We start from the raw sequence: 25,201 nt of genomic DNA on the forward strand, positions 1-25,201 counted from the left end.
GATACCATCTTCATCTTGCCAGATAAAGTTTGTTCTACAAAATACTGCAATAGTGGAAAAAATCTTGAGACATTAGACAGTAGATCAGTTAGCAATCTCATGGATATTTTCTATTAGCTGTATCCTACACAACAGCCATTTTATAAGTCCTCGCTTCTAAAATACAAAATTTGCCAGCAATCCCCCCCTAAATTATGAATCTTGCGCTAGAAATCTTACAAAAGAACAACATATGCTTATTTTTTACTCACACATTATCAAATATTATTAATCTATAGAGATTAGGCATCGGTCTGAAACAAGAGACACAAGTATTATTGGACAATGGTCGCATGTTAGACGTTTTTTTCATAACTTCAAATTTAGCAGATTAGTGGTATCTTGTTATATTTTCTTAAGACCTTAAGACATTACTCTTTAAAGAAGATTAATATCATTCATGGTAGAGGACAGGAAGGCCTGGAGGAACGTTGTCCATGGGGTCGCGATGGGTCGGACACGACTTCACAACTAACAACAATAACAACATCATTCTAACATATTGTATATTTAGGTTTAGGGTTATGGTTATTCTTAAATGGAAAATTATGATAAAAACACATCTTTTTATCTTCAATTTTTTTTCTTTCAATGCAACTTTATCGTGAATATCCTTATACAGGTAGTTCTCCATTTGGACCCAGAATTTCGATAATTGCATGAAGCAGCTATTAAGTGAAACAACATGTGACTGCTTTGTTCAACGACCAGAATCCTGGCTCTCCCAGTTGTGGCTGTTAAGCAGAATGGCAGGGAGAGCCCCAGCCTCCCACAATACCCAGGCCGACCCTCTCCCTGCTGCACTAGGGAGAACGATTAAAGAATGAGAGCATTTGATAGCAATTTTGTCAGAGTGGAAGTCCGTTCCCTTGAAAATTTCATCGCATGTTGGAGGAATGGACTTCCAATCTGACAAAATCACGAGCGAATACCATCATTCTGGAAGGCTTAGAATGCTGGCCTTTTTGCCAGATTTGAGATTCCAGAGCATGGGAGGATTTTTGCTTGTTGCAGGGGGGTGGGGGAGGAGAAATCCCTTGGTACACTAGGGCACTGGACATCAAATCCAACATCCCTCTGCTTGCAAACTTCCCTGTGGGCTTTCCCATTGTCTTTCTAAGGAAGCCAATGGACAAGATTGCAAATGGTGATTAAAGGTTTAAAGGTTAAAGGTTTATTAAATTTATATGCCGCCCTTCTCCCTGAGGACTCAGGGCAGCTCACAACAATAAAAAGTTAAAAGATATAAATACAAAAATTAAAAGAGGATTAAACAATATAAGAAATAAGAACAATTTAAACCAATAAAAACCAAATTTAAAACCCATGATCAGTCCAGGCCTGCTTGTTGGAATAACCAGGTCTTTAGGTCACAGTGGAAGGACCGAAGGTCAGGGGTCATCCGCAGCTCCGGGGGCAGTTCGTTCCAGAGGGTCGGTGCGCCCACAGAGAAGGCTCTCCCCCTGGGGGTCGCCAGCCGGCATTGCCTGGCCGACGGCACCCTGAGGAGGCCGACTCTGTGGGAGCGAACCAGGCGATGGGAGGTTGACATTGGCAGCAGGTGGTCTCGCAAGATCACAGGGCATTTGGCAACCAGTTGTAAATATGAACACATTGCCAAGTACCTGAAATGGAATCATGTGACCAGGGGAATTGGTATGTCATATTACAATGGTTGGGAGTGTGTTATAAACTGTAAGGCATCTGCTTCCAAGGCTGTTGTGACCACAAACGTTTGTTAAACAACCAGGCATAGTCTAGCACTACATGCAGTTGCTTCTAATCTATGTTTTATCTCCTGGGAGCTGTGCCAAAATTTAACAAATCACTTAAGTTATTACCACTACAGTCTTAGATTCCCATGGTGTAAGAAACATTATTAATATATATATTTGTATTATTTCAGATAAATGATCAAAGAATGAAAGAGGTGATGATAAAAATAGAAAAGGGAGCAGGGCAGGAAGCTGTTCACATTCACTGTTTGCAGACATTTACCTAATATAATTTGAAATACAACCATTTTCCTGTTCCTCTTTAAGATTAGTTAACAAGTAACTGTCTTTTGTACAGAGTAAAGATTTGTCATTAATTTAATAGGATATAAAGAAAAGAGGGAAAGAGACATTTCTTTGGATGCAATGGTAATCTTTAAGGTAATGATTATGAATTCAGTGCTTGATTAGGAAACTCTGTATTAATGATATTTAGTAAATATGAAATTTAGATTTCAAAAAAATCTTACTGTACAAAGTGCTAATATTAGTTAATGCCACTATTCTTTGTTTTTCATCACTGAAATCTCTATTTACTGGGTTAAAATATTAGTTTTCTTACTTCTTTTTGTTTTGTTACATCTTAATCCCATATGGGATAGGATTGGGTTATCATGTTTGTCTTGAAAGCTGAAATTTGAAGACAAAAATAGCAAACTATTTCGAAGTAGGACAATTACAAATAAATGTGTACAGATGGATAACTGAATATGAATAAAGACCACAGAGGACAAATGCACATAAGAATTGAAAAACCTTGTTTTTAAGAGGAAACAGGAAATGGCTAGGTTGCAGAAAAGAGACTTGTCCTTGCACCTTCAGTGTTTTTATTCTTTCTGATTTTTCATTATCTGTTTATTCACCCTGTTTCTTTGACAGCTCACTGTACTGATAAATGCATTCATGGCCGTTGCATTGCTCCAAACACCTGTCAGTGTGAGCCTGGCTGGGGTGGACCCAACTGTTCAAGTGGTAAGTCTGCATCTGCTGCTGTCAGTCTTCTGTTCTGTCCGTTCTGTTGCTCTTCTTTGCAGGGATTTCAAAACACTGTTGTGCTATAGTTCTTCAGCATTTGAGATATCACTCCCAAAGGTATAGAATGCATCACATGTGATTTTGTCTGTCTTGTTGTCAACTTATTAAATACCAACATTGCTTTATCATATAGTATATTTTAACAAATTAAATGGAGAGAACATCTGAATCACAGAAAAAAAATGTTTTAAAAATAAATGGTTAAATAATTTGATCTCTTCCATTTTGGAAATACCTCCTGTCGCAATTCTAGCAGAATATCAGCAGGTAATGGACTTAAACCCAATTTCCATGCCCAGGTTTCAAGCTTTCTGCTAAAAGTTATTTTTATATAACTAGAATTCACTGTAACGATTGTAAGATTGATGTGGTAGTGAATTGCCCAGTTGTTCTATTTTTACTGTGCAAGTTTTAAAGAATCAAGAGAACTTGAAGAGAAGAGGGCTGCCTCCAATCAATCCCTAGAAAATAAAAGCCTTGATTCCATAGATTCAGAGAAAAGACGTAATTGCAGCAAAAGCCACGCAAGGTCTCAAGCAAAACACGTGTGAAGAAACAAATTGAAACTAACCTCAGAGCCCATCCACCCCCCAGGAGCCAGGCAACCAGAGTTCAATCACTGGCCAGGAAGATCTTTTGGGAATGTTTCTGATCCAGGTGCATCGCTCCTCCTTTGTGCCTGCCGATCCTAGGTCGGTTTGCCTTGAAGATTTTAAACAACCCAAACTGGCCTCTTTTGAGTCCAGGCCTCCCCATTGCTTCTCAGAAATTCTGGTTTCACATCCTGCATGCTTCCCCTCCCAAATATCCATTGCTTCCCCCCCACACACACATTTCCATGGTGCCTGGCAGCAAGCTTGAAAGAAAGCAAAGATGACCAGACTGACAACAACTTATTGATTCAAGCCTTATCAAGCTGTACCACCAGTTAAAACAGTCCTTACTAAGGTGGAGTTGGCCTCATGATTAATGATTTCTTATCCTTAAAGGAAGACCAGCCTGGTGAGGTGTAAAAGGTATCATTTGCTGTAGTAGTTAAAAGGACCAGCTTATAAAGGGGAACTGTGAGTTATAGTCCCACTTAAGGCACAAAATCAGGTGGATCGTCACTCTTTCTCAGCCCTAGGAAAGGGACAATGGCAAGCTATTTCTGAAATCTGGCTAAGAAGACAGCAGGGAGTTGCCCAGGCAATTGCCAAAAATCAACACTGACTTGAAGGCACATACACAAAAGGTGCCAGACTAGGAACAGGGAGTTCAGGTTTTCTCCTAGGCAGAAAAGCCAGCCGAACGGCTTTGGGTCAGCAATTCTCTCTCAGCCTTGGCAAGAAGGCATTGGCAAGCCACTTTTGAAATGTTCCCAAGAAAAATTCATGGATCTGTCTGTATAGTCATCAGGAGACAAGATGTTCTTTAAGGATCAAAACAATAACAAAATCCTTAAAAGAAGCAACTCTAAGACACCAGAAAATATTGCCTTGATTAAACAGTGTGCTGAATGGAGTAGAACAAATGGTAATAAGAGAGTGATATTATTGGTCAGTTGAAAGAAAATCTGTGATTAAAATTGTTCCAAAAGGAATTTCACTCCTCTTGGAAGATCATGTTTGCAACTTGTAGGTATTTCTGATTATCCATGCATTTTCAGATATGAAAATATATTAAAGAGTATTTAATATATTGATTGCAGTATTTCTGAGCCAATCACAGTTGCTAACATTTACCCATGCTTTGGTTCATCAAGACCAGACCTGTTTGGGGCATTTTTTTTGATAATCCTGAAAAGTTTATTTGATATAGTTTATGATGCAACAAGCTGCTAATTAATAGGTGGTGACCGAACAACATAATCTTTACACTAAATTTGTTTTCTCTGTTATGCTACTTCATGTTTTAAGCTGTAAATGTTTTAGGGCAGCCTTTCTCAATATGTATGTCCTTCAACTATGTGGATTTCAACTCCCAGAATGCTCAGACATGACCATTCTAGCTAGGAATTCTAGGAATGGTAGACAGAAGCACATCCAGGTTGGGAAAGATTGATTCAAGCCTGGCTCTAAGAAAATGTCTGTTTATGAAACCCATACTGTACCTCCTTTGAAGATGTTCCTGCCTAGTTCATTTGACAGGCACACAAAAAGCATATTTTCCAGCGTCACTGGTTTAAAAGAATTTTTTTATCACTGAGTTATTGTTATTATAATTTGTATCCATTGAATATTTTAAAATAAATTTCATCGTATATTTATTCTTCAGCGTTGTTGGTTACAGTATTAATGCTGTTAACAACAGCTAATACACCACTGACAAAATTATGATATATTGGCTTCAAAAAATGGTATATGTCAAAAAGAATGATGTTGAAACCACTTATTTGTATGGTACATTCTTATTTCCCATCCAAAAAAAAAGTTTTCACCTTTTCTTCTTATAATTTGGAATAATTGAGGTCTATCTATCTTTTGGAAGATAAAATTTTATTTTTATTCTTTGCATGATTAATACATTAATACTAAAATACTTTGTTGGCATATTGGTTAGTTTATTAGTAATTTTGCTCTCCCTTGAACTGTATATAATGTATAAAGCAATTCTTTCCCTGGGGACATAGTCCTAAAATTTGGTTTTAGAATAGTGTGTAACAGTAACAGTATTCTGCAATGCTGTTAAAAGTTATACTATAAAACAGTGTTATACTGGCTGCAAAAAGTTTCAGGCAGAAAATAAACATTTCTGATTTTTATTTAATTGTATATCTTTCTTGGTGACATTAAAGAATTTTTTTCAGTATTTGTATTAGTGAAATCATGGCTTTATTCCTGAATTCAGCAAAAATGCTTCAAGTAAGCATATGTAGTCCTCCACTCAGTCTAAAACTAAAAATGCATTATTTTCTGACTCTATCTGGAGACTGGCTTTTTATGTTTCCTGTATCATTTATGCTGGATTTAATCTTATTTCGTTCTTCCTACCTTTCTTTTCCATTTCCTCTTGATGCCACTTTCATCAGGTTCAACAATACAAATTTTGTCTATTTACAAAACAGAATTATGAGGAAGAAGTGTTGTTGCTGATTCCTAAGCTGAAAAACCCCTGGGATTTTAGTGATCCCTTATAAAAAATTTTGCATCCTAATTGTAGCTGACTTGAAATGCTAAAGATTTTTTCCCCCAAAAACTACTTTTGTAGGGCACTTCAGGATAGAAAATACAGCTTTGTTCACACACTGTGAAAGCAAGATTTTGTAAGGAAGAGACCTAGGCTGTCAGGCATGCGTCCATTTAACCGTAGCAGACAAAGGGAGAAATGGGAAACTCTTTTTATTGCATTGTATGCTCCAAATTTTATTTTCTCTAGTGATTCCAAAATGAAAGGACATATTTAGCTTGCATAATTTTATAACACTTCCGTTTGTTACTGCCACTTTATAAGATATCCTTTATCATAGTTTTTTCTTGAGAAGTACAGGATATTTTGCTCAAAAAACAAGTAAGAGATAATGAGAGGAAATGCTGGGAACTCTATGAATCTGGAATTTATTCATATTGTAGATTTAATGTTCAAACTATTGTTCTGATTAAAAAATGGGAAAAAGGTATGTCCCAATCTACAAACAAAGCAGGATTGAACTTAATCAGATGCTTGTTCTAACATATAAGAACTATAACCCAATTTGAAATGAAATTATTTCCTTTTTTTGTTATATTTTTTCATCAATATTTTGTTTGTTCATAAATTCATATATATTCCTATCATTAAAGGGTTCAGAATCGGCTGGTGCCATTGTTTTTTTCCAAACTGAATATTTTACCTATCACAAAAAACCCATTATTATTAATTATAAAATCATTACAACTAAATGTTATATCCATAAATGTTATTCCAGAGCGGAATCCACCAATGGAATGAAGTATCCGTGTTGACTTCATAACAGGACTTATTACTTCTGAATGTAGGAATTATATAGGCTGGTAGAAGGAAACAGTAATCAAAACATGATTTTGAAATACCGTAACCCTTTTGTTTCCTTTACTTCATGTTGCTGTTCAACATAGCTCATCTATTTTATGAATAAATTTTAAATAACTACTTTTTTCTCAGTAAGAATTTAGTATTGTCACTTTTGAATTCTGTTTGTAGGTCACAGTCAAACTCACGTCATCATATCTGTTAATACATTCAATTTTGCTGAAAGGTCAGCAGTTGTGTTTTCCTTGAACCATTTTCTTGATCTAAAACAGCAATTCTATGCAATTTATTCAGACAAGAATCTAACTGAATTCAGCAGGCCTTAATCAGAAGAATATTCTAGCTTACTCATTTTTTCATTTGATAGTAACTGTATAGGAATAAAAATCTCTGAACAAAGTGGCAGATGTGCTCAATTCATTACAAGAATTTTGGAGACAGTTGAGTTACAGTAGCAACTGAAAGGAGCATTACAGTGCTTTGTCCTCTTAAAAGTGTGTTCCAATAAAACAGAAAGAAGTGAGTAGAGGGCAGACAAGAGGGCAAAGGTTAGAAACTTGTGTCTGGTGTGTAATTTAATATGTAATGGGAGGATGACTTAACTTTGAACTTAGTATTGTGAGACTGTGGTTAGATTGGGGCCAATCCCTTATTTGATTTTCAAACTAAAAAAAAAGAAACATATCCAGTAAAATGCTGGTTTGTTGTAAATATCAGTAGTCTTTTATCCCTTACAGGGCAAATGGCAACTGCTGGAGTTTGTTATTATTTAAGTCTGCTAAGTATGAACTGATCCATTTGTTTATCAGTTTCCTATCCTATCCAATATTTCATTCAAATTGCCATATTTATTTATTTATTTTATTTATTTAGATTTATATACCGCCCTTTCCCGAAGGACTCAGGGCGGTTTACAGGGCATTTAAAAGAAGTCAATACAAACATTAAAACAAATTTAAAAAGATTAAATAAAACCCTGAGAAAAATAAAAAACCCAGTTAAAATTAAAATTAAAAAATTCTCAGCCAGGGCCAGAGAGCTCGAAGAGCCAGGTCTTCAGGTCCCGGAGGAATGAACGGAGGTTGGGGGCAGTCCTAAGCTCCACAGGCAGCTGGTTCCACAGGGCAGGCGCACCCACTGAGAAGTCCCTACCCCTGGGTGTTACCCGCCGGCAATTTTTAACCAGCGGCACCCTGAGAAGACCCTCCCTGTGGGAGCGCACTGGACGAAGGGAGCTTGATGCTGGCAGCAGGTGTTCCCTCAAATATCCCGGACCCTTGCCATTTAGGGCTTTATAGGTCATCACCAGCACCTTGAATCTCACCCAGAGGGCAACCGGAAGCCAATGCAGCTCGTGGAGTAGAGGTGTTACATGGGAGTATTGGGAGACCCCCATCACGACTCGCGCGGCTGCATTCTGCACCAGCTGAAGCCTCCGGGTGGTCCTCAAGGATATGCAGGACCTATCTCTTTTATTATCAAATGTGAAAGTGTGAAAATATGACATGGACAATATCAAATTTACATTTCAACATGATTTCTGAGCTATAGAAGAAATAATATGATCAATTTAGATTTGTATACTTTCTCTGTATCTCCATGTCTAAGTGATGTTAAAAAAATTCTCAACGTGAAACCTAGGTTTAGTGTTACACATTAACTTGGGAAACATAAATGCATTGTAGCTGACAAATTTTGGTCTCTTTCCCTTCAGTGTTTTGATTATCAGTGGGCATGTTTATCTTATAACAAGTAGAATGTAAGTCCAGAAAAAGAGACTCAGATTATTCCTTTACATGATGTCTTAGTTGTAGTTGCAATTTTAATTTTACTTACTTGCTAAAGTAATACTAGATATTAATATTACCTAGATAAGGCAATGTTAGAAATTAGCATATAATGTTGTAATAGTTAAAACTCAGCAGTTATATTACAGTTGCATAGGAAGCCAAAGTAAAATGCAATGCATAATCCTTAACATAACAATCCCTGGATTTTGCATAACATCTGTTTCATTGCACATACTTTTGCTGTTTTCCTGGCCCCTTGAGGTTCTCCATGCCATCCTGAAATTATCTTCTGGAAAATGCAATGAATTATTGTATATGAGTATAATTATTGTTATCACTTTATGGAAAAATTAATGCACCAAACATACTTTAAAATGTATTCAGTTATGGATAAATACTTGTACTAAGGCCTAAGATAAATAAAAAAAACCCCAAAATAAAATAAAATAAGATAGCATTAAAAGTATTATGTCTTTTCCCAGATGCTACTAACATTCAGAAGGGTTTCTAGTCTTAGTTTTTCCAGTCTTTTTTTACCTGGAATCAGACATTTACTTCCCAGGCCAGGTGAAGATTAGCAGATATTACATGAATAGATCTTACAGATTTCACAACTAGATTACTCTAGACCTTGTTCCAACCACTTTCTATTGCACATACATAAACAAATGGTACTGAACACTGATTTTTTCATCAATGCTGTTGATGGGATGCCTTCAGGATAGCTAAAGGAACATAGATTTTTTTTCTCCAAGCACCTTGCTGATACTTTCTAGAATCTGCCATCAAAATGAACCACTTCATCCACTGAATGGTTGAGATAGCACTGATAATGTCATTCTTCTTTTCATAATGGCTTTGGGCCTACTTTAATGTAATACTAAAGCTTTGTTTTTGTCTCTAAAAAAGCCAAGTGATGTGCTATAGTTTCCTAACTTCTCAAGTAACTTTTGATTCTTTTTTCCCCTTGCCCTTTTTTTCTACTTTTTCTAACATCAGCCACTATTTCATTTTGTCTTTCATCATCATCATCATCATTGTCGTCATCATCATCATCATCATCATCATCATCATCATCATCATCATCATAAGTTGGAAGGGACCTTGGAGGTCATCTAGTCCAACCCCCTGCTCAGGCAGGAAACCCTATATCATTTCAGGCAAATGGCTGTCCAGTCTCTTCTCAAAAACTTCCAGTGTTGGAGCATTCACCACTTCTGGAGGCAGGTTGTTCCACTGGTTAATTGTTCTGTCAGGAAGTTTCTCCTTAGTTCTAGGTTGCTTCTCTCCTTGACTAGTTTCCATCCATTGCTTCTTGTCCTGCTTTCAGGTGCTTTGGAGAATAGCTTGACTCCCTCTTCTTTGTGGCAGCCCCTGAGATATTGGAAGACTGCTATCATGTCACCCCTCACCCTTCTCTTCGTTAAACTATACATACCCAATTCCAGCAACCATTCCCTATATGTTTTAGCCTCCAGTCCCCTAATCATCTTGGTTGCTCTTCTCTGTACCCTTTCTAGAGTCTCACCATCTTTTTTACATCGTGTTGACCAAAACACGGGCAGGGTCAGGGGCCTCCAGCATAAGCCCAACAAGAGGCCCCTGATTAAGTTCTTAGCTAAGTTTTTTGTGGGGTTAGGGAGGGGGGAGGGAGAAGACTATGGTTGCGCGGGAAAGGCACGCCTTCCAGCCACCATAACGCATGCCAGGCCCACGACCGTTCGCGACGGCGTACAACGAGGACCAGTCGCCGATAACACCCAGTGGCGTACTGACAAACATCCCATCCCTAGGATGGTGGGGAATGGCAGAAGGTGCACAGACAGAGGGCCATATCGTCACCGGGAGTGTCATCTCCGCTCTGTAAAAGCGGTGAGACGCTCCGACCCTCTGTTCTCCCCCGGAGGACCCGGGAGCAAAGGTGCGCCCCCTCCCATGCTAAGGCTGGTCTACCTGAATGCAAGGTCCGTAGCTAACAAAGCTCACCTCATTCGTGACCTAGTGGAGAGCGAGCATGCGGACCTGGCTTGCATCACGGAAACCTGGCTGGGCCCAGAGGGTGGTGTTCCTCTGGTTGACCTCTGCCCGCCAGGTTTCCAGGTGCTGCACCAGCCTCGGGCTCATGGGAGGGGTGGGGGAGTGGCAGTTATCATCAGGGAATCCCTTAGCCCGCGAGAGACCACCGTCCCTCAGATGGTCGGGTGTGAGTCTCTCCTACTGAGATACGGCCCAGGGGCGCAGTTGGGCCTGCTGCTGGCGTACCTACCACCTAATCGTGCAGCGGCGGCCCTGCCCGAGCTACTCGATGCCCTCTCAGGGTTGGTGGTTGAATTCCCAAGACTCATGGTCTTGGGCGACTTTAATCTACCGTCCCTGGGAGGATCGTCCAAACTGGCTCGGGAGTTCATGGCTTCCATGGCGGCCATGGACCTGTCGCAAATAATTTCTGGACCGACTCATGAGAGAGGCCACACCCCAGACTTGGTGTTCTTGTCTGGACGGTGGCGTGATGATATCGGTGGGGGTACCACAACTGTTACGCCCCTGTCATGGACCGATCACCACCTCCTGCGGCTAGACTTCCCCCTTGCCACCCCCCACCGTGGGTGCACGGTGCCAGTCAGATGGTACCGCCCTAGGCGCCTAATGGACCCTGATAAGTTCCAGGCAGCGCTTAGGGACACGCATGCACTCCCTGCTCACAGCTCGGCGGATGCCTTAGTGGAAGCCTGGGAAAAGGCAGCCACGGAGGCTCTGGACCGAGTTGTACCCTTGCGGCCTCTGACCCGGCGCAGATCCCAGCGAGCCCCATGGTTCACCGAGGAGCTCTGGGAGATGAAGCGTCGGAGACGGGGCCTAGAGAGCCGTTGGAGATCCAGCCGATCCGAATCCGACCGATTGCGACTAAGAATCCTCACCAGGTCTTATCTCGCTGCGATAAGGGTGGCAAAATCCAACTATTTTTCCACCCTCATCGCGTCCGCAGATAATCGCCCGGCTGCCTTGTTCAGGGTGACTCGCTCCCTATTAAACCAAGAGGTGAGGGAGGAACCCTTGCAGGGTCGAGCCGAGGAATTCGGTCAATATCTGCTGGATAAAATTGCTCGGATTCGAACTGGCCTGGACTCCAACTGGGCTGAGATGGAAGAACAAGACATGGACAGTCTTGTCGACGTCATCTGGGAAGAATTTGATCCTGTAACTCCTAAGGAAATGGACAGGATTATGAGAAGGTTGAGCTCCTCCACATGCTTACTGGACCCGTGCCCTTCCTGGCTGGCCTATGCAGCTCGAGAGGGGACACGTGGCTGGTTCCTAGCGGTCATCTCTGCTTCTCTGAGTGAGGGTCACTTCCCCACTGCCTTGAAGGAGGCGGTGGTGAGACCTCTCCTCAAGAAGCCCACCTTGGACCCATCCTCTTTGAATAACTTTCGTCCAGTCTCCAATCTTCGCTTCCTCGCGAAGGTTGTTGAGAGCGTGGTGGCGCACCAACTTCCTCAGATCCTGGATGAAGCGGTTTATCTAGACCCGTACCAATCGGGTTTCAGGCCGGGCTACAGCACGGAGACGGCATTGGTCGCTCTGATGAATGATCTCTGGAGAGCCCGGGACAGGGGCCATTCCTCTGTCCTAGTCTTATTAGACCTCTCGGCGGCTTTCGATACCATCGACCATGGTATCTTGCTGCAACGCCTCAGGGGACTGGGAGTGGGAGGCACGGTTCTGCGTTGGTTCTCCTCCTTTCTCCAGGGTCGCTCGCAGTCGGTGCTGACAGGGGGACAGAGGTCGACCCCGAGGCCTCTCGCTTGCGGAGTCCCTCAGGGGTCGGTCCTCTCGCCTCTCCTGTTCAACATCTACATGAAACCGCTGGGTGAGATCATTCGCAGTTTTGGAGTAGGGTACCATCAGTATGCTGATGACACCCAGCTTTTCATCTCAACTCCAAACAATATCAGTGATGCCCTAGACGTGATGTCCCGCTGCCTGAAAGCGGTCCGGGAATGGATGGGGAGGAACAGGCTTCAACTGAACCCGGACAAGACTGAATGGCTGTACGTTCCGGCAAACCAGGATATTCAGAATGTCCCATCGCTTAACATCGGGGACATGTTACTACCCCCTGTTGATAGGGCCCGCAACCTGGGTGTCCTCCTAGACTCGCAGCTCTCCCTAGAAGACCACATAGGAGCTGTGACCAAGGGGGCCTTCTCCCGTAGTTCGCCAACTACGGCCTTATCTGGACCTGGATTCCTTACGTACAGTCACCCATGCCCTTGTGACCTCTCGCCTAGACTATTGCAACGCTCTCTACATGGGGCTGCCCTTGAGATCCACTCGGAAGCTTCAGCTGGTGCAAAGTGCAGCGGCACGGACACTCTTGGGAGCCTCCCGATACTCCCATATCACACCTCTCCTCCGTGCGCTGCACTGGCTTCCGGTTGCCTTCCGTGTGAAGTTCAAGGTGCTAACAATGACATACAAAGCCCTACATGGCATGGGTCCGGACTACCTACGGGAGCACCTTCTGCCGATGTCAGCACCCCACCGTCCTGTGCGCTCCCACAGAGAGGGCCTCCTCAGGGTGCCACCGCTCAAGGAATGTCGGCTGGTGGCCCCCAGGGGGAGGGCATTCTCAGTGGGTGCGCCAGCCCTCTGGAACAGCTTACCAACCGAAATCCGGATGGCCCCCGACCTCCGTACCTTCCGACGCAACTTAAAAACTTTCCTGTTCCAGCAGTCCGGCCTGGCATGATAGCGTTAATTGGGGTCCCAGTTTGTTTTCAATATTGTTTTTATTACTTTTTATTGTTCATCTGTAGACCTTCCTTCCTCTGTACACCGCCCCGAGTCCCTCGGGAGAAGGGCGGTTTATAAAAACTAATAAATAAATAAATAAATAAATAAATAAAACTGGATGCAGTATTCCATGTGTGGCCTTACCAAAGCATTATAAAGTGGTGTTAGTACTTCACTTGATCTTGATTCTATCCCTCTGTTAATGCAACCTAGCACTGTGTTGGCTTTTTTGGCACACTGCTGGTTCATATCAAAGTGATTGTTCACTAGGACTCCGAGATCTCTCTTACAGTTACTACTATTGAGCAAGGTACCACCTATACTATACCTGTGCATTTGATTTTTCCTGCCTTAATGTAGTACCTTGCTTTTTTCACCATTGAATTTCATTTTGTTAGATAGCGCCCAGTGTTCGAGTCTGTCCAGATCCTCCTGTATTTTAAGCCTATCTTCTGGAGTATTGGCTATTCCTGCCAGTTTGGTGTTGTCTGCAAATTTGATGAGTTCCCCATCTATCCCCTCATCCAAATCGTTAATGAAGATGTTGAAGAGCACTGGGCCCAGAACAGAGCCCTGGGGCACCCCACTACACACTTCCTTCCATGTAGATGCAGTCCCATTGAGGACCACACACTGAGTACGGCCTGTCAGCCAGCTACGAATCCATCTGGTGGTGATGCTATCTAACCCACATTTTTCTATCTTATCAAGTAGTAGGTTGTGATCTACTTTATCAAATGCCTTACTGAAGTCCTAGTGAATTATATCTACAGCATTCCACTGGTCCACTAATTTTGACACTTGGTCAAAGAATGCAATAAGATTTGTCTGGCATGATCTGTTTTTGACAAACCCATGTTGACTTTTAGTGATGACTTTGTTTGCATCAAGGTGCTCGCTGATTTGTTGTTTAATTATCTTTTCCAGAATCTTCCCAGGTATTGAGGTCAGGCTGATAGGTCTGTAGTTTCTTGGATCTATTTTTTTTCCTTTTTTTGAAGATGGGAACTACATCAGCTCTCTTCCAGTTCTCTGGTAGTTCCCCAGTGCTCCAGGATCTTTAAAAAAATATAGTTCAGTGGTTCTGAGATCACGTCTGCCAGTTCCTTGAGAACTTTGGGGTGTAATCCATCTGGTCCTGGTGATTTGAACTCGTCTAGGCTGGACAGGTGTTCACTTACCATTTTCTTGCCTATCTTAACTTGTGTTTCTATTCTGTTTTTTATGGCACTGGTTTTGGTAGGTTGGACTGTTTTTTCCCTTTGTGTAAAGACAGATGCAAAAAATGAGTTAAATAGTTCTGCTTTCTCCCTGTTGCTTGTCACCTTCTTGCCACTTTCCCCCACTAATGGACCAATCATTTCCTTAACTTTTTTCTTGTTTTTTATATGTTGAAAGAAGCTTTTTTTGTTATTTTTGACTTTGGTCGCAAGCGTTAGTTCATTTTGAGCCTTAGCTTTCCTCACTTCATCTTTGCAGGCTCGGGCTATTTGCTGATATTTTGACTTAGTTATGTGCCCCTCTTTCCAATTCTTATACTTGTCCTTTTTATCTTTCAATTTATCAGAGAGTTCTTTATGCAGCCATGCTGGTTTCTTTTGAGAGCTGTTATGTTGTTTCTAAACAGAGCTCTTTTATGTCTTACCCTGAGAGTACACTTGAACCATCTCAAACATCGAATTTCTCACATTGCTCTGCTTTGTAATAATTAGTCATAGAATCAGTGAACATTTGCGTTAACAACTTAATAAGCACATATTACAAGTTTGAGCATTCTTTCGAACAAAAAATTAATAGTAGGATGGTACAAATACATTATTTTATGCTTCTGCTTGTCTTTGGCCCATCAAAAAATTAAAGATGTTTCTAGTGCCTGAAATGTTCTAGTGCCTGAAATGTATTGTGTGAAAACAGATAAAAAGAATGCCATGTTACTGAAAATAAAAATTACTAATATGAAAGAATATATCTCTACAAATATTTCCTGTTCAGTAAAGTAGTTGACATTTATAGTCTGACATGAAAACAAGTTATTAAAACTTTATTCCCTGTATATAATAGATCAATATTGTTTGAGGTTAACAGAAAACAACAAGCCATCCCTTGGAATTTGGATATCAGTTTACAATTTTGTCCAAATTATATTAAAAGAAAGATTTCTAAAGCAGTTGGAAAAGTAGCTACAATAAAAGCAGTTATGTGATAATTATAATCTTAATAAATGTGATTAGAGACTCTCTGTTCAACAACAGAAGTAATACAAGATGATGATGATCATGATCATGATGATTTAACAGATGATGAGAACATGGAAGAAGAAAAGTAAGCATATATACACAGTCCATGTAATTATAAGTAAAACTTCTATGGAGGTATAGCAGTGGCCTCATAACTGAATGTTCAATTCAGCTCCAGGTAATTGCCTATGGCGTTGCTTCCTGCATATTTTCTACGTAACCAAAAAACACATGTTATGGGCGATCTTCAAATGTTTAATAGTTTGCACATCAGCACCACAATCTCAACAAGAGGAAATCTTTCCATCCCTGCTGATACAGGGCAAAGGCATTTCTTCCAGTATCACACCTAATTCGCCTGGTGCGCCAGTTGCGGCCCTATTTGGACCGAGATGCCCTACGTACAGTCACTCATGTGCTCGTGACCTCTCGGATTGACTACTGCAATGCTCTCTACATAGGGCTGCCCTTGAGGACCACTCGGAGGCTCCAACTGGTGCAGAATGTGGCCACGCGAGTGGTGATGGGGGTCTCCCGATACTCCCATATAACACCTCTGCTCTGTGAGCTGCATTGGCTTCCAGTTGCCCTCCGGGTGAGATTCAAGGTGCTGGTGATGACCTATAAAGTCCTAAATGGCATGGGTCCGGATTATTTATGGGAGCACCTTCTGCCGGCGTTAACTTCCCATTGTCCTGTGCGCTCCCACAGAGAGGGCCTCCTCAGGGTGCCGTCAGCCAGGGAATGCCGACTGGCAGCCCCCAGGGGGAGAGCATTCTCTGTGGGCGCGACTGCCCTCTGGAACCAGCTCCCTATTGAGCTCCGGATGGCTCCCGACCTTCGCTCCTTTCGCCGCGACCTGAAAACTTGGTTATTTGAGCTTGCCGGCCTGGACTGAGGGATTGGAATTTAAAATTTTTAGAATGTGATTTATTTGTTGGGGCTAATTTAATTTAATTTATTTTTAACTTTGTATATTGTATTTTAACTGCCCTGTACACCGCCCTGAGTCCTTCGGGAGAAGGGCGGTATATAAATCCAATAAAATAAATAAATAAATAAATAAATAATTCTATTCAATTTCAACCAGACAAAGTGAGGCAGGTCAAAACAAGGTGGCTTGGTAGAGGGATCAGTAATGTTCAGGCCACAAGAAGATACCTTGGACCATTCCTCACTCCAGGTATTTTTTAAACTGGGTAGATATTAAGTGAATATCTGTTTTCCAAGCTGGCCTATAGGATTTCAATCTTGTGATGCGCTGTGCATTGTCCTGGTGAATAGTGAGGGGCTTGCTGTTCAGCATCATTGATCATAGCCAAATAAGAGCTTGTTGTTGTCTAATGAGGGGTAGTATGATATTGCTAAGTATTGGTAACCAGTGCAGAGGAGTGGGAGCAATAATCACCAGCGTCCATAGCATTCCATAAGCTACACATGCTCCCTGGGTAGTGCTAAATGGGTGACCAGATGCAGCTGTACTGCCCTTTTGGGCCTCACTGCCATGACAAACAGAAGTCCATAAAATCAAATACAAGATTATTATATCTTATTTAAAGACAGGCAGCCCATCTAGATTTCAGGATGCTAAAACATACTGAGTTCCACATGTGTGTCTGACAACTAGAGTACAACCATTGTAGTAAAAACTGAAGTTAATTGTATGCTAACTTGACAAGGAAGTCATCATTCACACTTAACAATAAATCTAATCCTTTTTAGTTAAGACCATAAGAAAAATCCTGCTGTCTCAGGCCCACAGCTCATCTAGTACAACATTCTTGAGTTAATGTTCACAAATACAAACAAGAAGCAACAAAATGGAAGCAGCTTTTAAAAGGAAAGAGTCATTAAGACTACTAGGTGCTGATAACAACCCTTTATGAATTTAATTTGTCTAGTCCCCTCTCATATAAAATTTAGTGACCATAACCACTTATGATGCACAGTATTCTATATTTCAGTTCTGCCATATTTTAATTTCAGTGACAAGTCTGAAGTTTAACACTAGGAAAGGTAAAATACCTCTCCACATTTTTTTAATATTATGATTGCATTGTGTCTGTGTTGTGCTTTTCCTGGCCACCATCACTTTAAGATAACATTTATTTATTTTACAGTTTTTTAATAATGCCTGCTCAGATGAATCTGGGTAATCTATTTGATAAAACATAAAACTTAAAATCATTCCAACATAGTACAGTCTTTCCATGATGAGCTGTTCTATCTTAATCATTTGGGTTGTATTTTTTGCCTGTTATTTAGCTGTGTAATGTTCTTTTTTAAGCATGGTAACCAGAACCATATACAATTTTCAAGAGCAGATTTACCATAGATTTACTGTATACAGAGGCATTACTGTATTACCTTTTAAAATTTTTCATTCCCTTCCTTATAATTCTAAGCATGGAAATTGACTTTACTACAGGATGACCCTGAGATGTTATCAAGATAGGATGATGTCACTAGGTGTGCTTTATCTTTCATTGCCCTCTGATTCACATTCTTTATGCAACTTTTCTTTATGCATCTTGGCAGCGTCTGTTCTCCCACTTATTCTCTAGTTAGGTGGGCAGGTCGCTCTGGTACCATTTTTATGAATTTGTTGTAGATTTTCATCCTATTCACAATTGCAGTTGTGAACTGAGAAGTGCAAGATTGCTTGGCAGAGTATCATGCAAGTAGTGGCTTGTTACTCCTGAGTAGCCTTGTGCACTTAAGTAGATCAGCAATAATATCCCATCTGTGCAGAGCAAATTACTACACAGTGGTAGAAGCCAAAGCTTCTGAGATAAAAGTCCTTCTATGGCTTTATGTCTATTAACAGCTCAATTGTAAATTCTTTGTATCCTGTATTTTAGAATGCTTTGACCTTAACTAGAGCTGTAGCAGTGTTTTGCTGCTGATTCTTTAAATCTTTCTACAAATACTGTAACTATTGCCTGAAGCCCAAGATTGGACTATGATCTTGTCTTTGTCCAGATCTTTACAACCTGTGCATTAGTTCCAGTCCAGCCTGTGGTGTCAGCAGCATTGATGGCATGGGGTGGCTATTGGCAGTGGGGAATCATAGGTGGGGATGGGTCATCAGTGTTTCAGCAGCAGAGGGGCCTGGACTGCATCGATGGAAGGTTTGGTGGCAACAGGGTCAGGGCAGATTGACTTCAGTGAGGGGGCAGGCCAGTGGCGCAACATTGGAGGAGGAGGCAAGACAGCATTGGCAGAGGTGGAGAGGCAGCATTGGTGGGGTAGGGCAGCAGCAGTGGCACTCCACAACAGTCCCAGTTTCTGATGTGGCCTCTTGGGAAAATTAATTGCCTAGCCCTGTCTGTTGGTATCAATTTATTTATTAATTTATTAATGACATTTATATGACCATTGACCTCACACAAACTGATTTTGAATTAAACAACACATAAATTTAAAAAATTATTATAAAAATAAAATGTCATTTTGAAATGATAATATTATCCCAAAATTTTAAATTTGTAAACCGATGGAGAGAGCAAGAATATCAATTACAGTAGAGTCATCTAATAATATTCCAGTTTCCAAACATCCCCAGGCCTGTTGACATAACCAGTTCTTGAGGGACTTCCTAAATAAGACCTGGGATGTAGCTAACTTAACTTTGAGAGGAGAATGTTCCAGAAGACAGGCACTATGGCAGAGAAGGCACTCTTTCTTGGACCCACTAAATGCAAGTACCTGGCTGATGGATCCTGTAACCTCCCCTCTCTGTCAGATCTAATGGGACAGGCTGATATAATGGAGGAAAGGTGGTCCCTCAGATAACCAGCTCTATACCAGGAAGGGCTTCAAAAACTGCATCTTAAATTAGATGCAGAGGCAGACTGGCAATCAATGCAACTTGTAAAACAGAAGTGTAATATGTGCTCTTCTAAGAGCTAGCAACTTATATTGTTGCATTCTACACCAGTTTATTTATTTTTTTAGGATATGGCAATGTTACAATAGTCAGGAGACTACAATTAGGAGGCTAATTCAGAGTAGTAGGTTTTGGCTGCTTCAGACTGCTCGCTCATTCTCTTCACACTCATGGACTCGTGCTGCACCCCAGGAGGCGAGCTAGCTTCACACCAGAAAGAAAGATGAACAGTATCTTGAAGCATCATCTGGGGCTCTCTCCCTCTGCTGAAGCCGCCTTGGAAACAGGTGTCATCTCTGAGAAGGTCCAGTCGGCAGGGTTCTGACCATCCCACCAAAGTGCTACCTATTTAACTACTTGCATATAACATGTTTTTGAACTGCTAGGTGGGCAGAAGCTAAGGCGAATATTAGGAGCTTACCCCACCCCTCAGTGCTAAGACTTGAATTACTGAAGCAGAGATTATCTCCAGCAACACTAATCCACTGAGTCACTGTGCCTTCCCTCTGCTCCAATTGAAAGTTCTAGATACTCTTCAGGGCAGTCCCATGTAGAGTGCAGTACAGTACTTCAATATAGAAGTAACTAGAATTTGAATGACTGAACAGAGCTTTTTGATCTAGGAAGAGGAACAACTGAGGCATAACACAATTCTATGGAAAGGCCCTCCCACTCACAACTGCCACCTATTCCTTGAGCAGGAGCTGTGAGTCAAGGAGGACCTTCAGTTTGCATACTGGGTCTGTTTGGGCAATGTCACTCCATTCAGCATTAAAGATGGCATAATCCTAAAACCAGTAAGATCCAAAACTCAAAGCCATTCGGTCTTCCCAATGTTCAGTTGAAACCTTGGGCCAAATGATTTGCATGGAATGGTTTATGTTCAAATCATTTCTCGATCACCAGAAAAGACTCTACCCTAAGTATCTCCTCTGGATTTACTGTACAACAAGGCTGGTATCCAGCTGCATGCAAATCCAAGTGATTTTATACAACAAATGTTGGGGAAATTCCTCTGAACATCCGCACAAGAGGTTGTCAAAGTTCCCCTCTGCACAAGAGGGTTTGTGACATCTGAGCTGTGCAGCAGCAATCTGCAGGCTCTATAACAGCAGAGAACTACTGCCACTTTTACTCCCCTTACTGCCAACAAGATAATCCTTGTTAATGCTATGTGTGAAACCATGAATGAGACACATATTCTATTATTTAATCCAGAAATGACATATAACCTCTCATCTTTTCAGCCTTCCTTCTTCCATCTTCTCAAATATAGAATATATATTTGTATATCATTAAAAAATGAGTTAAGTCAGGACATTTGTAAGTCTGTTGCCACCAACAGTGTAAAAAATGCACTTAAATCTACTTTAAATGAGAATATCCTGTTTTTACTGAATTCCGACAAATGAACAAACTTTATGGTATTAGGGCTACCAGATTTTAAAAAATCTGGATAATAGCAGCAAAGAGTGAGTGTTAGCCTGTATCTCTTTGTTCCTATTTAATGAACACATTTTTATAGCCTAGATCAGTTAGCTCTACATTGTATTCTGAAATTTCAAGGAATTTCAAAAGATGTTTAAGGATCCAGCCTCCTAATAACAGCACAATTCTAGTTTCCTGGAGCATAGTAATAGTGAAGATGTCTGATAAAGATAAAATGTAAGAGATAGGAAACTGCTTTATGAAAAGAAAATTCATCATCTACAGCAGGAATCAGCAATTTCTTTTTGGCATCTTAATACCATTATGCCATTTTACATTAAACATCTGAAAATGTACAAGATCACAGTTGAAATCTTGTAAGTTCTTTTATAAAATGATTGAATCTCACGAGATCCTACAAGATCTCAGTATATTTTCATGTGAAAATCTTGACTTTAGAGATTAAAAAACCCCTTCAGTTGGACCCCTAGTTCCCATGTATATTGAATAGCTTATCTGTGGTCTATGTTGACTGATGGTAGTTTTCTAGGATGTCAGATCCCCTTTTCCTAACACTATGCCCAGGATTGAATGTGTGATCTTTTGAATGCAAAGCATGTATTCAGGAACTCAGCTGATATTTCTTGTTAAGTCCCCCAGTGTGACAGATAACAAAACAGAAACAAAACAAAACTCCACGTCTTTTACTTTCAGAGCGTATGTTTATTATGGAAATTTTCAGACACAATCTTCATGCTTCCCTGCAGTGTCATTTACCATCAAGAATGTCTGTAAAGGTCTTGTAAAGTTCCATACTGCCAATTATTTTTCTCACAAGATCTGGCAGATGCAGAAGAGAGTAGAAACAGTAGTTTTTGGCACTATTTCTGTGGGATATTCACATGAGGTACAACCTCTGCCAGATTCTCAGAGAAGCATTTCGTTTTTAATCAACTGCTGAAAGACTGAACTCAACCAAATTAGAAAATTGCATTTTCTCAACCCAGGAGCAGAATAATCAGGGAATTAAAGAAAAAAAAACTAAACTAGAAATTGGTGTTTGGTTTTATTTGTAATTGAACCAATATAGAAGTCATATTATAACATCAGGTGAATATTAGGCCATTTTCTGGACAATTAGAATCAGACCTGGGTTTGAGAAATATTTCCTCTGAATTCTGTTATTGGTGTTTCATGCCATCTTGCAGTAGACACTATTCTGGAATAACCCTTGTCCTTTCTTAAGGACGGTAACCCAATCTTTTATCTGGTTATTGTTCACTAGTCTCCCTCAGGATTTAATCTTCATGCTATTTTATATTTACTTGGAATTAGAAACATAAATTGTGTAATGACTCAGAAATGCTTCTTGTGTGGGAATATCCAGACAAATACTTCTTGTATGGGAATATTTGGGCTGTTTTACTGTAGATGGCATAGAATTTGACCTATGATTTCAGAATTTGGCAATATTTTTGAATTCATCCATGGTCCTGGTTACTCAAATAATGGTTAGATTTCTTTAGTGCTTTATTCAGATAAGAATTTATATGCCACTTTTTAAAATATTTTTTTTTGCATAGCTGGTTATATATCATAATTATATCTAGCTTGGATATGAAGCTATTTTTAAAGAATGTAAAATCCAAATAGCTGAAAACATGGTAGGATTTCAAAATTGCTTCAAAACTGAGCCAAATTTATAAAATCTTAGAAACCAAGCTCAGTTCAATGCAATAATGTAATTTAATACATCCCTAATAGATATTTCCACTTGAATATATTCATTGAACTGAACTGAAATGGGAATCAGTCCATTTCTTTAACCTGAACATTTTGAATTTTCTTTTTGACTTCTAAAGTATGACCTGTCCACCCTATTATATGCAAATATGACAATCATTTCCCCATATTATCATTCAAGTTATTAATTAAAAAAATAAAGAAGACTACTTCACCCTTGTGGTACAGTATCAGGTTTGTTCTACCATTCTGATGAAGAAGTTTTCATGAATACACTTTGAGTACAATTTTCTATCCAGCTGTGTTTTCACTTAGTTGTCATGCCATCCAGCCAGCACTTAACTAGCTTGTTAATCAGAATGCCATGGCTAGTTTGTCAAATGCTTTACTGAAATTCCATCTACAGGATTCCCACAATCTGCTAAGCAAATCAACCAATCAAAAACTGAGATAAGATGGATTTGGCAAAACTTGTTATGCCTAATCCATACCTAATTATTATATTGCTTTCAAAGTGCTTATTACTCAGTCTGTTTATGAATTATTCTAGAAACCTTTCTGATGTGTGTTTCATTGCTTCTCTATTCCTCTGCTATAGAACATAAGAGTAATATTTTTCTGCCTTCAGTTGTCTGGCATTTTATCCTTAAAAATGGAAAATTAAGATTTGCCCAGACCATCTTCTGTATTTTAGAAAATGATTAATCTGGCTCTGGAGATTTCAGTTTCTTTAAAAATTATTTCTGTTTGAAGTTGAAGTCTTCTTAGAACAGGATACTGTCCTGAGCAATGATTGGTGAATCAGATTTTACAACTATAACTGAAAGGAGATTTATTCACAGGTAGTACATGATAGAGATAGGTAAAGTCTAATACTTAAGTACCTAGAGCCTCCTTATGTTGAACTAAAATATTTTTCATCAAGAGAAGCTGGCAGATGAACTCATTAAAAAGGTAAAGGTTCCCCCGCACGTGCGTGCTAGTCGTTTCCGACTCTAGGGGCCGGTGCTCATCTCCGTTTCAAAGCCGAAGAGCCAGCGCTTGTCCGAGGATGTCTCCGTGGAACCTTCAAAAGATGATGAAAATTTTGGATCTGTTCATGAGCCAATGAGAAAGGGAGTTGGGGGTCCAAATCCAATGGCATTGTTTCTTTAACATCTCATTATCTATGATCAGAAGAGGACAATAATATAGGTAATGGTTTACTTTGTCCTCTCTTTGTTTAGTACTGAGCCTGATTTTTTTTTAATCTGCAAGATTGCTAATACGAGGTCGGTTCCTTCTGCCTTTCTTCCCAGGCTTATAATGTATTTCCTATAAATAAATCTTTTTTCTCTTATAGTAATAAAATCTGCTTCACTAATTCTTGCTCAGGCTAGACTCATAACATGTTTTGATTTACCTTGAATTTCAGTCCTGTCCCTTCATCCTACTCCTCACAGTAGTAGTTCTGCCTTTTCTTTGTTTTCTTTCTTTAAAGAATGAACGTTACCTTCATTAAGAGACTGATACGCTAGTTTCCTCTTCTTATAAGAAGCTCTTTTTAATCATCTTTGCCAACCAGCCTCAGCTCATTCTGAACGTTAGCTTTTCTGATACCATGGGATTAATTCTGAACTACCCTTAACCTGTGTCCTATACAGGTTTTTTTTCTCTTCAAATTCTGGATAGGATATTTTTTTGTATAACTTATTGTTTTCTTCCATTGTCTTCTATTTTTACTCTTTTTGGGAACTTTTTGCAATTGTGCTTTTAGGATCTTCTTTTTAAAGAACTTCCAACATCTGTCTTCCTCCTCTCTCTGAAGGAGAAAAAAATCAGGAATTTCCTGAAAGGACTATGCTTGGCAGAGTTTATATTCCAACATATGTTGGGGTAATTAAAATCTGCTATTAATGTGCTTCATGCTTCTTTCACAGACTTGGCTCTGAACCTATTTTGAATAATGGAGATGATTGTAAAATCATGAATAAAAACATCATGATGCGTTTAGAAAGTGAAATGAGTGAACTTGGCTATACATGCTTATCACCTAAGTTATTAATCTCAATCTTCCAAGTTTCTTTGTTGCATATGATCTTGCTTTTGAATGGAACTGGCTGAGGTCATTTTGTGGCAGGCACCCACCATGAAACCAAAATTACATTAAACAACAAAACTTTTGCTTGCCTATTAAATTTTGATAATATAACATGGTGGCTACCTCAATGGAAAAAAATAAGTGTTGCCTCAGCTGTCATTCAAAAATGCCACTACTGCCCATATGTGAGTACCTATTCTGGGAAAAAAAACATACAGAAAAAAATAATCAAATTAGGAGTAGTGTATTTAAAAGGCATACATTTTAAAAGTATGCAATAAAGAAAATACTATGAACCCATATTACAGGGAAAGCTGTGATTCATAAAATCATGCAACACTACCATGAAGCACATATCTTTATTTTGGCTGCTGCTGATGTGATGAACTTACTGTGTTGTTCAGCCATTTAACTGTTAT

At 40.0% G+C, this 25,201-nt stretch overlaps 1 protein-coding gene across 1 annotated transcript in view; it reads left to right on the forward strand.

Moving 5' to 3' along the window:
- The window catches only part of MEGF10 (multiple EGF like domains 10), a gene marked incomplete at its 3' end in the record, with an annotated part of 102,395 nt that overhangs the window by 21,721 nt on the left and 55,473 nt on the right, over positions 1–25,201 (forward strand). The window contains exon 5 of the mRNA XM_081320283.1: positions 2,694–2,786. Coding sequence (XP_081176409.1) covers positions 2,694–2,786 — 93 coding nt within the window. The remainder of the gene's footprint in view (positions 1–2,693; positions 2,787–25,201) is intronic.

This window comes from Vipera berus (assembly GCF_964194415.1).
Source record: "Vipera berus genome assembly, chromosome: 2".
In the NCBI taxonomy this organism is placed as follows: Eukaryota; Metazoa; Chordata; class Lepidosauria; order Squamata; family Viperidae; genus Vipera; species Vipera berus.